This window comes from Dasypus novemcinctus, chromosome 10 (genome assembly GCF_030445035.2).
Source record: "Dasypus novemcinctus isolate mDasNov1 chromosome 10, mDasNov1.1.hap2, whole genome shotgun sequence".
Lineage (NCBI taxonomy): Eukaryota > Metazoa > Chordata > Mammalia > Cingulata > Dasypodidae > Dasypus > Dasypus novemcinctus.
The window spans coordinates 92813493-92828868 of NC_080682.1; the positions used below are offsets into that span (position 1 = coordinate 92813493).

General features: G+C 37.4%; 1 protein-coding gene and 1 pseudogene across 1 annotated transcript; both read right to left on the bottom strand.

The window, feature by feature from the left end:
- Positions 1-6510: 6510 nt before the first annotated feature.
- LOC101421200 (olfactory receptor 56B1-like) lies at positions 6511-7472 on the bottom strand (annotated as a pseudogene).
- A 572-nt stretch (positions 7473-8044) lies between these two features.
- LOC101421632 (cytochrome c oxidase subunit 5A, mitochondrial-like) lies at positions 8045-14036 on the bottom strand. The gene is made up of 2 exons (XM_071218361.1): positions 13963-14036; positions 8045-8676 (listed from the first exon to the last, which is right to left on the bottom strand). The coding sequence occupies exons 1-2, from the start codon at positions 14034-14036 to the stop codon at positions 8196-8198; spliced, it is 555 nt and encodes a 184-aa protein (XP_071074462.1). The 3' UTR covers positions 8045-8195.
- Between the last annotated feature and the right edge of the window lie 1340 nt (positions 14037-15376).

Genomic DNA, 15376 nt, shown 5'->3' on the forward strand with positions numbered 1-15376 from the left:
TCATGTGTTTTTTACCATTTGTATTTCCTTTTATAAAAATATCTGCTCGAGTCTTTTGCCTATTTTTAAAAGTGGGATCATTTTTCTTTTTCTCATTGAGTTGTAGGAACACTTCACATATAACGAATGTTAAACTATTATCAGACATGTGATTACCAAAAATTTCCTCCCTTTCAATAGGCTGCTTTTTCACCCACTTGACAAAGGGGAAGAAGTGTTTAATTTTGAGGACGTCCATTTATCTATATTTTCTTTCACTGTTCAAGCTTTGGATGTGAGTTTCTAAGATTGTACTCCTTACCAACAAAGCTTGAAGATATTTTCATACATTATCTCCCAGGATTTTTATGGTCCTGGATTTTATGTTTAGGTCTACGATGATTTTGACTTGATTTTTATATAGAGAGTGAGACAAAGGTCTTCTATTATTCCTTTGGTTACGGATATTCAGCACCATTTGCTGAAGAGTCTGTTCTACCCAGTAGAGTGGACTTGATGGCCTTGTAAAAATCAGTTAGCTTTTTGTTTTCTGGAATAAGAGGGGCAGACGCCATATTATTCTCAACAACCAGTCTGCTCCATGTCTTCTAGAAAAAAAATTTTAAATATGGTTGGAATCTCCACTCAAGTATAATTTTGAGTCTAGGTTTCCAGATTGAGCTCCCTTTCATGTTCTTTTAGGACCCTGCTTCACTTTCCACGAGGTGACAGAAAATCTGTGGTTCCCACCGACCAGACCCATAGAATTAGAAGAAGCATCAGAAACAATATTATCACATATTGAGAGCTGGAGATAGACTATCAATCAGGACAAGCTGCAAAGCCCTGGTGGCTCTGTCATTTTCTTGGATGTTGTTTAATCAGCACCCTACCCGATACCTTTCTGCAGTGGAATTTGCTGGTAACTTGTGTTCACAATCTGACCCAATGTTGGGTTTACACAGATCTACCATCTCAAGGTGCAACTGGCCTCCCTCGGACAGTCACTCCTGTTAACTGAAGAGCATGAAACACCATGGTGGCCTGGCAGAGTATATCAAATCAAGTTTAAAATGAGACCTTCACCCACCTTTAAGACTGAAATCTCCCTGAGCACAGGGGCAGTGACTAGTGAAGGATGATGGACCATTGATGAGCTCTTAATAGTGATTACTGTACTTACAAATCTTTACTTTTTTTTATAGTTATTGTCTTTTTTTAAAGATACATCGATCACACAAAATGTTACATTAAAAAACATAAGAGGTTCCCATATCCCCCCACTCCCCACCCCATCACACTCCTCCCATATCAATGACCTCTTTCATCATTGTGGCACATTCATTTCATTTGATGAACACATTTTGGAGCACTGTTACACAGCATGGAATGTGTTGGAAACTATAACGTGGAGAAATCTCTTTAGAAAATATAACAATGAAGGAGGGTTTACTGGTTTAAGACAAACCTTTACTTTTGAAATTGAAACTTAGCCTAGTATTATAGGATGCCTAAGAGTTACCTCCTGAGACCTCCTTGGCGCTCAAATGTAGACTCACTCTAAGATAAACTCATCATATAAATGCAATACCTTTCCCCCAGCATGGGGCATGACTCCCTGGAATGAGACTTCCTGACACTGAGGGATTACTACCAAGTACCAACTACCAATGCACCTGGGAAAAACCTTGATCAAAAGGGGAAAAGAGGAAAGACAAATGAATTTATATGGCTAAGAGACTTCAAAGTGAGTTGGTAGGTCATTAAAGAGGTTAGGCTTATTCTCACCTCAGCAGGATCTCATTGACTGCCAAAGTAAATATTGCCTCATTAGCAGGGCTCCATTGGGCTCTGGAAATATGCAGACACTATTGGAAGGGTAAACAGCTCAGAAGTTTTGCACCTTGTCAGTGGTACCACTTGGAATTTATGCTCCTCAGTGTGACAGATTTGGACTCAGCTGCAGCTCCTTACACACGGCCCATCTGTCCCTTCAATTTGAACCTATAATTAGTACTAGAGTGGATAGATATATGTCCAAAAGACTTAAATCTTTAGGCTTTTCATATGCCAGTAGGGCCTTGAATCTCAACAGCATTGCAACACATACTCTCCAGTTCATTGAACTCTCCCAGAACAACTAACAAGGAGATGATGATTGACAACAACCATCTCAAGGAGCAGAGAGAGTCTGCAACTGCAAGCAAGGTGGTCCCATCCTTCTGCCCCTTGGAATCGAAGCCCCTTCTCAATCAGAAGAACAGTGGGCATCGCCAACCCAGAATCCTCTGGATTGCGGAATGAAAGATGGGCTAGATTAGACTTAATGGTGTTCCACTAGAGACTTATTGTGATTTTAGCAATGAAAGAAATATTATCACTGAAGTGGAGGAAGTGGCCACTGGAGATTCTGAGGGGAGGGAGAGGGAAATATAGCTGTGATATGGGGGCATTGTTGGGACTTGGGAATTATCCTGAAAGACATTACAATGACAGATACAGCCTATTATATAGTGTCATAACTTTAAAAATTCTTTGAGAGAGTTTAAACTGCAATGTAAATTATAAACCATGCTTTTGGCAATGCTCCCAAATGTGTTCATCAGTTTTAACCAATGCACCACCCTAATGAAAGATCTTATTAATGTGGGGAGAAGTGCAAGCAGTAGAGAGCAGAGCATATGGGAAGCCACATATTGTTATGTAACATTCATGTAATCTATGTATCTTTTAAAAAATAACATGTATAGTATTTTAAAAAAGACTGAAGTCCAGCTGCCATCTTATAATGAGACTCATAAATACATTTTTTCTCTTGTAAAGAATCATGTTTATATAACCAAGTCTGTATAAGGATATGCCATATATAATGTTTTAGGTTCATTAGATGATATTGCCACCATATGTATGGAATGCCTAGAGTGAATTCAAAACAGGGAGTGCCAAGTATCTCCCTCCTGAATTCTATGATTTTACTGTTAAACTAAAATATGATAGTCTTTTCTAATGGAAAAGTTTAACATTGGGGCTCACCTGTTGCTTAACAGATGGTTATGAACTTGAGGGCAAATTGGATGACCATACTTGCTCAACAACTGGACTGGAAAATGCATGTGGGGACAGTCATATGTCCCTGACAGTTCATATGACTATTTGCCCCTTATTTCTAGCAATTCAGAAATGATCAAAGCCAGATATAAAGTTCATCCCCTAGTGGTATTTTCCATTAGCTATCTTTACATCAGGAGGTGCTGCGATTGTTACTGAAAAACAAGTAGCTGCTCAAGTTCTTAGCGATTTTAAAGTAGCAATTAATCTGCTCAATGAATAAACCACCCAACTACCTAAAGCAGTCCTGCAAAATAGAATGGGTTTAGACATTCTTACTGTGGCACAAGGTGGAACGTGTACCCTCATTAATGTTCAAAGTTGTGTATAAATTTCTTATCACTCTCATAATGTCTCACAGGCCTTAAATCATATGCAAGAGCACGTAAATCATATTGACAAATTAGGTATTAATCCCCTGTCTAATTGGTTTAACTCCCTGTCTTGGCCTTGGCAGCATGTCTTTATAGGTTATCTAGCTTTTGGTGGAAGACACAGTATTCTGTTGTGTGCTGCACTGGTGTTGTGGAATGTGGATCTAGTCTGAGTCCTATGAGCGATGCAAGCTGCTGCATTGGGGTGGATTGTGAGGACCCAGTGGATTCAGGGCCCTGGGTCCCCTCCTTAAGGGAAAATCGACCCACAGCAAGTAGACACCTACATGCTCCAGGACACAAGTTAAGATATGACAGACCTCCACACAAGGATACAATACACAAATGTAAATTTCACTCTTCTCAAAACTCTTCTCTCCCTTACTCTGATAACATTGCTAGTCCCCTTCTGTGGGTTTCATATGATCCTAATACAAACTCTGCTTTCATACCCTATGGAATGTCTTTGTCTTGAAACCCCTCATTTTTCCAGATCTTTGCGGAACGCTACTTTCATTCTCTGACCTGCCACCTTTGATGACCATCTTATGGTTGTAAGTCTCAAAAAAGCTCATGTCTGATTCAAAAAAATATGAAATCAGTTAACCATAGAGGTGAGGGTCCATTTCTGAACTCTCAGTTAGATTCCACTGATCAATGTATCTTCTTTATGGCACTAAAAGGCTCTTCTGACTACTGTAGCTTTGAATTATGCCTAAGGTCAGAAAGTATGAGTCCTCTGACTTCACTCTTCCTTTCTAGGGTATTCTTGGATAATTGGAGCACCTTTCCTTTTCAATTAAATTTAGTAATTATTTATTTTTATTTCTTTATAATAGGCTGTTTTTGGAATTTTGATTGATGTTGCATTGAATCTATAAATCATGTGTATATAATTGACATTTTCACGATGGTTAGTCTTCCAATCCATGTACAAAAACAAAATGTCCTTCCATTGGCTTGGGTCTTCTTTGATTTATTTTAGCAATGTTTTTTAGTTATAAGTATAATGCTTTTACATGCCTGGTTAAATTAATTCCTAGATATTTTATTCTTTTAGCGGCTATTGAAAAGGGATTTTTCTTTTTTGAATTCCATCTTAGATGTTCATTACTAGTGTACAGAAATGTTACAGTTTTTTCTATATTGATCCTTATCCTTTCAAAATTTACCCACTGACTATGAGAATTTTCAGATATGCCCTATATTATGTTGATGAATTTTCCTTCTATTCCTATCTTTTGAAGTATTTTCTTCAGAAAAGGATGCTGAATTTTGTCAAATGCCTTTTCCACACCAATCAGAAAATTACTGTTTTCTTCCCTAAGATTACTTAATGTGTTATAGTATGTTATTTGATTTCATTGTGCTGAACCTACCTTGTATATCAGGAATAAAACTTGATGGATCATGGAGTATTATTCTTTTGATATGCTATTGGGTTCAGTTTGCAAGTGTTTTTTTGAGAATTTTTGAATCATATTCTTTAGAGAGATTACTCTGGGTTCTTCTCTTCTTTCAGGATCTTTGTCTTTCTTTGTTATTAGGCTGATATTGGTTTCATAACATCAATTAGGTAATCTTTTCTCCTCTATGGATAGTCACTGGCTCAGAGCAGCCAAAAGAAGTGTGAACATTGTATAAGTGTCATGGTATATCCAAAGGAGCAGGAAACAAAGGCTGTCAGTCAACTCTGCAACCCACGTTGGGCTTTCTGGAAGGGACAAATGAGAGGTGCTTACGAATGGCCACCAGACTCATCATGAAGAAACACCAGACAATCCTAAATTGTGGGATACTCAAAAAGTAACTGGCATGTAGTCTTAAAAAAAAAATCAAAGTCAAAGAAATATGAGAAAAGGTCATATATTAAAGTAGAATAAAGAGACAAAAAAGGCAAGCATCTGCAATGATTGATCATGGATTAAGACTCCAAACCTGTAAATAATTGCTATAAAGGATATTATAGAGACCTTTGACAAAATTTGCATTACAGACTGCTTGTTAGAAACCCCTAGTATAGATAAAGTTCGTGAATCCATCAGAATCCTAGTTTGAAAACAAAAAAGTGCACAGAAATATGTCTAAAGAGAATTTTAATGAACTTACTATTAATGAATTGTAGGTGGGGTTAAGGGAACAAAAATGGATGTTGGAAAAGAAATGGCTCTTGGAGCACCCAGAAACTAATATCAGAATAATTTTATGCACAAGTCTCTTGTCCTGACTGGGAAAGGAAAAGTAAGGTATTATTGGGTAGCTATAAGAGTTGGAGCTTCCTAGCAAATGTTGTATGGAACACTTCCAGTCAGAATCTTGAGGTCAAAGGAGGCCCAAACCATCTCTCTTCTTGCACTCTCTTCTCCTGCCAGTGCCCCTTGTTGGCTCAATTCAAACTAATTCCAGAGGACAAAGGAGCCTGGGTTATTCAGTACATGAGAGTAAGATTGCTGGGCAACAGATCAGAGAAGACAAAACAGAGAATGGATCTGGAAAGGCAAATGAAGAAGCAGATTCTTCTAGCTATCTATACTGCTTGTGTTCCATTTGTCCATATTGGGGCGTCTTCCTGTATTTTACCTAGACCTTTATTTTAGTGTGTGTACACTCTGCTCATCTGAAGTGTTTTCCATACCTGCCTCTGCATTTCATATTACAGGAGTGATACTGCTTCAGCAGATTGAGTTCTTGGCTACCAAGTTATAGCTATCAGTGGGCAAGCATTACCTGATATTTGTGTCTCAATCACTTAGTTCTTTGGTTGGTGTTTTGTTGGTGAGTATGTATGTTTATGTATGTTTGTCTTTTTATATTGGTTTTCCTTTTAAAAGGTGGAAATCAATCTTTCATTCTGGATTATGATTCCACTTGATTAGTTTGGAATAAAGTCCTTTAATTTTGGAGATACTGAAATGTTTTTTTTCCTCAGATAATTTCACAATGATTTGTCTTAAAAATGTGAAAAGGGGTCTCAAAGACACTTATGCTTCCATCCTCCTTTAAGTTCTACTATCCACTTTAAAACAATCTGAAGTCCATGGAAAAGTTTCTATATTTTGTTTCTTAAGCCCAAACAATGGAACTTTTGGAACCCTGCCCAAAGCTTTTTTGTCCTAACATAGACCATAGGGTTTAGGGCAGGGGGAATGATGTTGTGCATCACATTCAGTAGAACTGGAATCAAAGCAGCCTTAGTCTCTGCCAGGTGAGTGATCAAAACCAAAACAATGACAGTACAGAAAAAAAAAAAAAAAGAAGATGAGTTGGGAGCTACAAGTGCTCAGAGCCTTGAATCAAGCTTTGGTTGAGTTCAGTCTAAGGACAGAGTGCAGTATCAAAATATATGACAACAACATAAGACTTAGGTCACTTCCCATGATAAGCCAAGCCAGAAGTAGTTGACATATTCTGTTTGGCCTGCTGTCATCCCAAGCGAGGTATGTAACCCCAAGATTAGAGCATAGACAACCGTCAATCTCATTCTTGGAGCAATAATTGTGTTGGGCTGCAAGCACAGGCACTGTAATGGCAAACAATCCATTTCTAAACATATGAACAGGGTAGCTTTTAAGATTAAGGCATTTTGATATTTCATAAGTAGCGAAGAGTATGGCAAATGGCCACATATCTATCAAAAACCATGCCGAGGAAGATATCAGACTCCATTCCAATAAAGCAATGAATTGCACAAATCTGAGCAAAATGCTCAGAAAAACTAATGACCTTGGCATCAAACCAGAGGATGGGCAGGATCTTGGGCATGATGGTTGTGGCCAGGCCCATGTCCACCACAGAGAGCATGCCTAAGAAATAGTACATGGGTTGCTGTAGAGCAGAATCCTGGCAGATGGTGGTGAGGATGAGGGTGCTAGCACCAATTGCTAGTAAGTAGAGGAGTGCAAAGGGTAAGGAGAGCCAGTGTTGCCATCTGTGAATACCTGGGAATCCCATCAGGATGAACTCAGAGACCTGGAATTTTGAGCTATTAGAGATTTCAAGAGAAGCAGACATATTTTCCTAACGAAAAAAAGTTTCAATGTTTCTTTCTCCAGGCATAATCATATGTAAAGACCACTTTAAAACTGTATTCACATTATGTGCTTTGGTGTAACAGAATGAATTCTATAGTCAATCTCTTATAGTAATTTTAGGTAAATAATAAGAAAATTCTAGGATTTTACCAGCAGAAGACAAACTTAAAAGTTATAATCAATGTTTACCATCCAGAGAGAAAATTTATCATGGACCTCTAATTTCTATTTGTTTTCTCTTCAATTATCCCAGGTTAAGGGCTTCGGTATTAATATAATTCTTTCTATTTTTTTTACAAAACCATTCTTCAGTCTCATAAAATATTTCGTGTAATCAAGTGTATGTGTTTGTTTCCTTCACGTATTTCCCAATCTTGTTTGCTTAGATTTTTATTAACTGATAATAACTGTAGTCTAAAAAAATGATGAATTAGTACAGATTAAATTTTGTAGCCACACGACTTCAAGTTGATATAGCTTCCCATTAATGGTTTTTTGTGTTTGTTTGTTTTTTTTTCATTTCAAACTCGTTTCTCTTTTATTAAGGTCCAAGTTACCATGACATGGTTTGGTATTCAATAAAGGAAAACTTGTTGGAATAAGGTAATATGTTATCATTAATGTTATCATTAATATTTCCAGGTGACAGTTTATGATCAAGTAGCAACACCAATAAACTCTTGGGAAGACCATCTATGGGAATTTACACTTTGTCGAGGTCCAGTTTCTCTGGAGTGGAGATTCCGAATTCATTTAAAGTTGGTCTAAGTTCCTGGATGACATAGGGGTAGATTTCCTTGTGAGGTCCTGCTTTGTCCTTAACAACCTCTAGGATGCGTACTGCACTAGCGAAGTCATTAAACCATCTGCATGCCCGCAAAGCAGCATCAGTGATTTTGGGTTCTGGAACCAGATCATAGCCAACAAGCGTGTTCATTCCTTCACGTAATTCCCAAGCATCTATATCTGACTTGTTGAAGTATGATACCCAGGGAGCATCAAACTCCTCATCTGTCTCACGTGACCCATGGGAGTAGCAGCGAACTGACTGGACAGCGGCGGCGGAGCCGTGGGCGGGGGCGGGGTGTAGGCCGCCTCGAAGGCCCGCCCGGGAGGCGGCGGCTGCAGTGCCGCGGCGTAGAGCAGCGCCCAGCAGGACGGCGAGCGCCGCGCTCCAGCCCAGGCTGAAGGGAAGCCCGGCGTGAGCGCGCGGGCAGCAACGGCGCACCCATTAATGTTTTATATAGGCTTCTAATACCTTGATACACAGTCTTTGATGAAAGAATTGCAGACATAAGGCTTGTTACAGATGGGGAGAGAGGAAGTTTTTCTCGACTATTATACTCTGTATGAACTTCTGAGGTTACGAAAGAATAGCTTAATAGAAGTTAGGTCATCTTGGCTGAACTTGTAAATTTAAGAGTCATACAGTGGAGACATAAATAGCAAATAATGTCTTTTTCTGGTTAAGTCTTGGAGAAACTAAATAACAGGTAAATAAAGCGTTTTGGTACAAGTAATAAGATGCTTAAGATATTATAAGAGAAAAGAATTATTTGAAATAACAGCCATGGGAGGCTAAGAACCATGTTCAAAACTGAACTCATTATCTTTTGTCAAATTTATTGCTTTTCATGTACTTTTTATACTGCACAATGGCCCAACTAACCGCTCAGTCAGGCTAACCTAAACCAGAAAATCAGATGTCCCCATTCCTCACCACTCACAAAGAATTGCTTCCTTAACCTGTGGAAGTAATTCAAGGAAAAGTCATATACTCTTTCTCTATGGTACTGCTGCTTCTGATGGAATTCAAACCTTTAAAGAAACAAAACAGGAATTCAAACTGTAAATACCTCTCTTGTTGACTGGTTGTACTTATCTCTTATTTCACCATGCTTCTTTCTTTTTTGGTAGCTGTTTCATCTTTCTAAAACTCGTATTCGCTTACTTAAAACACTCCTTCAAACAAAGGTCAGACTCCTTTGTAGCATATAAGACACTTAAATATGATACACACCCACTGAGTGTCATTTCTTGGTATAAACCTCTTTTTACCCTACCCTTCAGATACACATAAAACTTGCTATTAAAATTATTGATTTTGCAAGATATTTCATTCTCAAAATGTTTGCCATAGTGGAAACTATTACATGTTTATGACGAAGAAAAAACAAGGTGGAAAACAGGTACTAAAGTTAAAAAGGCATCTTAAAATTAGGATTGTTAGCAATTTATATTTATTGTAGATTTATTCTTGGTATAAATAGTTTTAAAGACAAGAAGAAAAATCTGAAAGAAAGGATAATCCACTGTGATCCTGTGATATAACCAAGGAAAGTGTATTCTTATTAACAACTAGATGCATTTAATCTTGGATACTTCTTGCTGCCATTATGTTTGTGTAAACATACACTCACTCATACTGGATTAAAACTTTCTTCTTTGATGGCAGTTGTAAATTGAGGACAAGACAAATAAAATTTATCCATAGAAAAATTTAATGTATAACAGGCACAAACTGCCTTGGAGGTGAAGCTAGTTTTACTTTGGGTATTTAAATATGAGGTCTGAAGAAGTTCAGCATAGCAGTTCCATTTTGAAGAACTTGGAAGTGCATAAGTGCATAAACATTCACTTATTATTATATATCCTTATATTAAACACACAGCCTGTATCTATGATGTTTTCACCACTTTATTTTAAATGTCATTCTCTTGACATTTAGAGAAACAGTTAAGAGAAGGAGGTCATTATATTGCACAGAAGGAAAATAAATTGTTTTTAATATTTCTTAACAATCTGAGGTGAGCCACAAATAGAATGAAGTTCTGTTATTTAAAACTGTTATTAGGCGGCAGACTTGGCCCAGTGGTTAGGACGTCCGTCTACCACATGGGAGGTCTGTGGTTCAAACCCCAGGCCTCCTTGACCCGTGTGGAGCTGGCCCTTGCGCAGTGCTGATGCGTGCAAGGAGTGCTCTGCCACTCAGGGGTGTCCCCGTGTAGGGGAGCCCCACGTGCAAGGAGTGCGCCCTGTAAAGAGAGCCACCCAGCACGAAAGAAAGTGCAGCCTGCCCAGGAATAGCGCCGCACACATGGAGAGCTGACACAACAAGATGACGCAACAAAAAGAAACACAGATTCCCTTGCCACTGACAACAGAAGCGTACAAAGAAGACGGAGCAAATAGACACAGAGAACAGACAACCAGGGTGGGGGGGAGGGAGAGAAATAAATAAATAAATCCTAAAAATAAATAAATAAATAAAACTGTTATTATATTAACCCTGAAGGTAAGACAGCAGAGACTAAATAACCACTGGTAAGTTCTTTGATAGGTAAGGCTATTTCTAGAATGGTGTATGACCCTGATATTTTCAAATTGCAGATCAATGTCCTTTTGTGGCCAGTCCCCATTGCAACATGTTCCCAAAACAACGCAAGGAAAGTTTTATGATGAACCATTGGATGCTCTGTAATTTAGACCATGACTGTGCAAAGGTTTCGGTACTTACTGTGGTCATGAGCAGAAACTCACAGTCTGAAGTCCTATCAAGAGGTTTTGTATTGGGTGAAAACAGAACTTTCTGAGAAAGGGATTTATACTTGAGATAACGTCAGCTGACACAGTACACTGAATTAATGGGCTTCTGGAATTTATGAGTAATAAGAAGTTTAATGATCTCAGGATAGTAGACCTCCTTTGGAGACCTGAGGAGGGAGAGGCCCACAGAGTGATCTGAATTCCTAAGACGTTAAATCCCAAAAGATGAGAAAGAGATTAACTCAGAGACATGATCCCTCTGGAAGTCACCTGAGAATTTAAATAAGCCAAAAAATGTCTTCATTATGAAATGATGATGAGTCTATATCATGTGGACAATTTTATTTACAGTATTTGAATTGTTCTAAAGTACAAGACATAGATGGCTAAAATGATTCTTTAAATATTCTTAAAGTGGAAATTATTTATACATTCAAAAGTATATATTGAGCTTCTAAAGTGTTTAGAAAATGAGATGGACAAGAAATGTTAAATAAAACAGTCATGGTTCCTGCTATCATGGAAAATATGTTCTGATGAGAAAGGAGTAAAATACTAAATACTAAATAAACAATCAAACAAATTTCTAATTATCATTGGCATGAGTACTTTAAAGTGAAAGTGCGTGGAGTTATGAGATCATAGAGTGGGGGAAATCAATCTAGTTTTTTGCCAGGGGAAGATTGCCTGAAGAAATACTTGTATGTAAAGAATCCAAATGTTTATGTAGGAGTTAACTACAGTGTGTGTGGCAAAATTTCAGAAATTTGCAGATGCTGAAATGAAAGGAATCATGTCATATTCAAGTTAATAAAAAAGAACAAATGCTGCAGGATTCCCTTGATGAGATGGATAGAGGATATGACTTTAGATGAATCTGTTGAGGAAACATGGGCCTTAGAATTGTAAGCAAATTTTTCTAAAATGATAAGAGGAAACTAAAAGATTTAAAGAGAATTAGGCCATAGAAACAATGTCTCAGAGACCAGATAAAACATAGCTAGAATAAATATAAGTAATCAGGTAGGCAGTTCCACAGCAGTCCAAGGAGCAAAACTTTATCTTGAATTACCTCTGTAAGTCTCCTGAGGTTCAAATAAGATGAAGTTAAAATTTACTTACTTACTTAATTATTATTATTTCATATATTCAGCTTCCTACAGGATATAGATGACTTTTCCAAGAAAACCATTCATTTCTGGAGTAGATAAGTCGAAGTCATACCGGCGTGGATTAAAGAGTAAATGTGAGACTATTAAAGGGACAAATGAATGCAGAGAATGACTTCAGGAACGTTTAACTGTAAAAGGAAGGAAAGACAGGGTAAAAATGGGATGAGTTCTTGGTGTTTAGAGTTGCGGTTCTGTTTGTTTAATTCCTAAGTCTTTGTTTCCTTGTTGTGCAGATATAGTATGTTTAATTAGTCAGCCATTGGGATGGTGATTCAAAGTACTAGAAATCTGTTGGCTTTTATAAAGGGTATTTATTTAGGGTAGAAGTTACAGTTACAAGGCCTTAAAGAGTCCAACTCAAGTTACCATAAAAGTTACTTCCTTACCAAACTCTGCTGCCACGTGTTGAAGCAAAATGGTGGGTGATGTCTTCACGTGTTCAACCTTCCTCTTTCCTCTTAAGGTTCCATGGGCCCAGCTTCTTATATCAGCAATAGGCCCAGCTTCTGATCTCAGCAACAGGCTGGAGGACTCATTTCTTTCTGGACTTGTGTTCTTGTCACTTCACAAAGTCAGCTGTAAACTATCAGGTGAATGGCTCATCTCTCTTACCAGGTCACAGGATCAAAGCTGACAAGTTCTCTCCTCTTCTTTGTCTATGGAGCTTTCTCTATTCCTCTATATATTTCACAACATACTCCTTGGGTGAGTGTCGTTATATAGAGAGCCCAAAAAGATTCTGGGACCTAAACTGAGTCACCCTTATTATGTGATCGAATCAAAGCCCAAATCTTAAAATAATTTCATCAAAGCCATCTCATCTGAATCTAATAAAATCAAAGAGTATCATGCTCAGAAGAAAAGACTAGTTTACAAACATAATCCATATCTTTATTTTGGAATTCATAAATAATATCAAACTGCCACAGTTGGTTCAATAGTTAGTTATATTTAGCTAGACAAAAATAAGAGTTACTATCTGTTAGTATTTCAGAGGAATGTTTAAACAAAGAGCAAGAGGGAAGTTCAAAATTAATGAAATAATTCTTATTGTAATACAGAACTAGAGACTCACAACTCTGAAACATAGATTGCAGTCATGAAAGATTTTAAAAATCCCTTTATTGTTCATAAAATCATTAGTGGCCTAAATTAGTGTTCTTTTCTTACTTACTAGAGGGAAAAGTCACCCTGCAGTCACCCTGCACGCCACTAATGTAGGAAACCATTCTAAGATATGCATGATACATAGGATATGTATATGATAAAGTAAAAAAGTCACCCTGGGGATTATAAATGATTTCTTACTAAAGCACTACCTTTTGGAAAGATCAATTGCAAAAAGAAAGTAGAAAAACTTAGAATTATATAAAATTCCAGAAAAAAAAAGTCATAAAAGCATATAGAAAGATCCCTGAGACTTGGAGTAATCAGGAAACAATTTCAAGAGAAAATAACATAAGAAGCAGTTTGATATGGTTATGAATTCCAAAATTAGATATTGGATTATGTTTGTAATCTGCTCTGTAACTGGGCATGATTAAATTATGATTAGGGCTTTGATAAGGCCACATCATTAGGGCAATGGCAAAGGACAGAGTAGAAGGGATTTTGATGTTGGAGTTTCCATGTTGGAGTTTGATGCTGAAGCTAGAGCCCCAGGGATAGAGACAGAGTCATTCGCCTGAATAGTATACAACTGACCTTGTGGAGTGAGGCAATGCCTAGAGAGCCCCATAGTCTACAGCTCACCTTGTGGAGAAAAGAAAGGAGCTGAGCCCAGAGGAATCCAGGAAGCCTGAATGCTCATGAACTTCGGCAGTCATCTTGCTCCAACATGTGGAAATAGACTTTGGTGAGGGAAGTCACTTATGTTTTATGTCCTGGTAACTGTAAGCTTCTACCCCAAATAAGTATCCTCTATAACAGCCAGCAGATTTCTGGTATTTTGTATCAGCACCCATTTGGCTGACTAATACATGATATAATATGATTTTTAAGAATTATTCAGTTATTTGCACCACATAAATCACAGTGTTATTTTTGCCTTTGTTACTTTGTAAACATAAGCATTTTTAATTTATACAAAAATATACCTAGACTACCTAATTCCTGCTCATCTTTCAAGCTCAAACTGCTTCAGAAAGACATCCTTAACTGTTTCTTTGTCTTTATTTTTTTAATGTTATTCCTCCCCCCATAACAACAACCTCCTCCGTCATCATGAGACATTCATTGCACTTGGTGAATACATCTCTGAGCACTGTTGCACCTCATGGTCAATAGTCCACACCATAGCCCACACTCTCCCACAGTCCACCCAGTGGACCATGGGAGGACATACAATGTTCGGTAACTGTCCCTGCAGCACGTAACTATTCTTAGAATGATCCATCCTCCATATCCTCACAATATCATGTATGTAGTAAAGTGCCATTAGAGTTTTACTGAAAGAATGGTTCTCATTCACCATACTGATCTCATAATATCATAAAAATACTGTTTATTTTCATTCATTACCAAAATATAATAGAATTCTGCATGATAGAATGAACATTGTATTCAGTTTTGTATCTGCAATGCTTAGGATGTTATTTGACACACATTAGATACTTGTACTTTTTTGACCAAACAAATGAGTCACATTTCATACTTGACTTTAAGTATTATTGAAATATAGGATAATGACTATGTCTTAGAAAACATAAAAGGAAGCTCTACGAATCAACACTGGAATATACATGCATAAGTCACTGGAAGTGATAACTCGAACAAAACATTTTCTTTATAAAAGAGAAAGTAATGTGTCCCTCCATAAGTCAATAAATTATTAAGGTAACTAAAGGCGGACCAAATATTTTGGTTGGGGATATCAGGGTAAATTATTAAAACTCCATTATCAAAGTGGGCATAAACCTGTTTCGGTTTTTAAAAACTATATATCAGTGTGTGGAGCTATGTCATAATATACTAAACATGAAGGTTGAAAAATGTTCAATTGTCAGAAAAAGTACAAAGAAATTTTGGAGTAGACATTAATTTCAGATGAAATAGAAATTAAATGAGGAAAAAGTTGGGCCAGGATTATTTTATGAGAAACTTTTGGTAAAATAAGATGCAATTAAAGTTGACTGATCTTACTATGATAACTCTTCTCCAGTTTTGG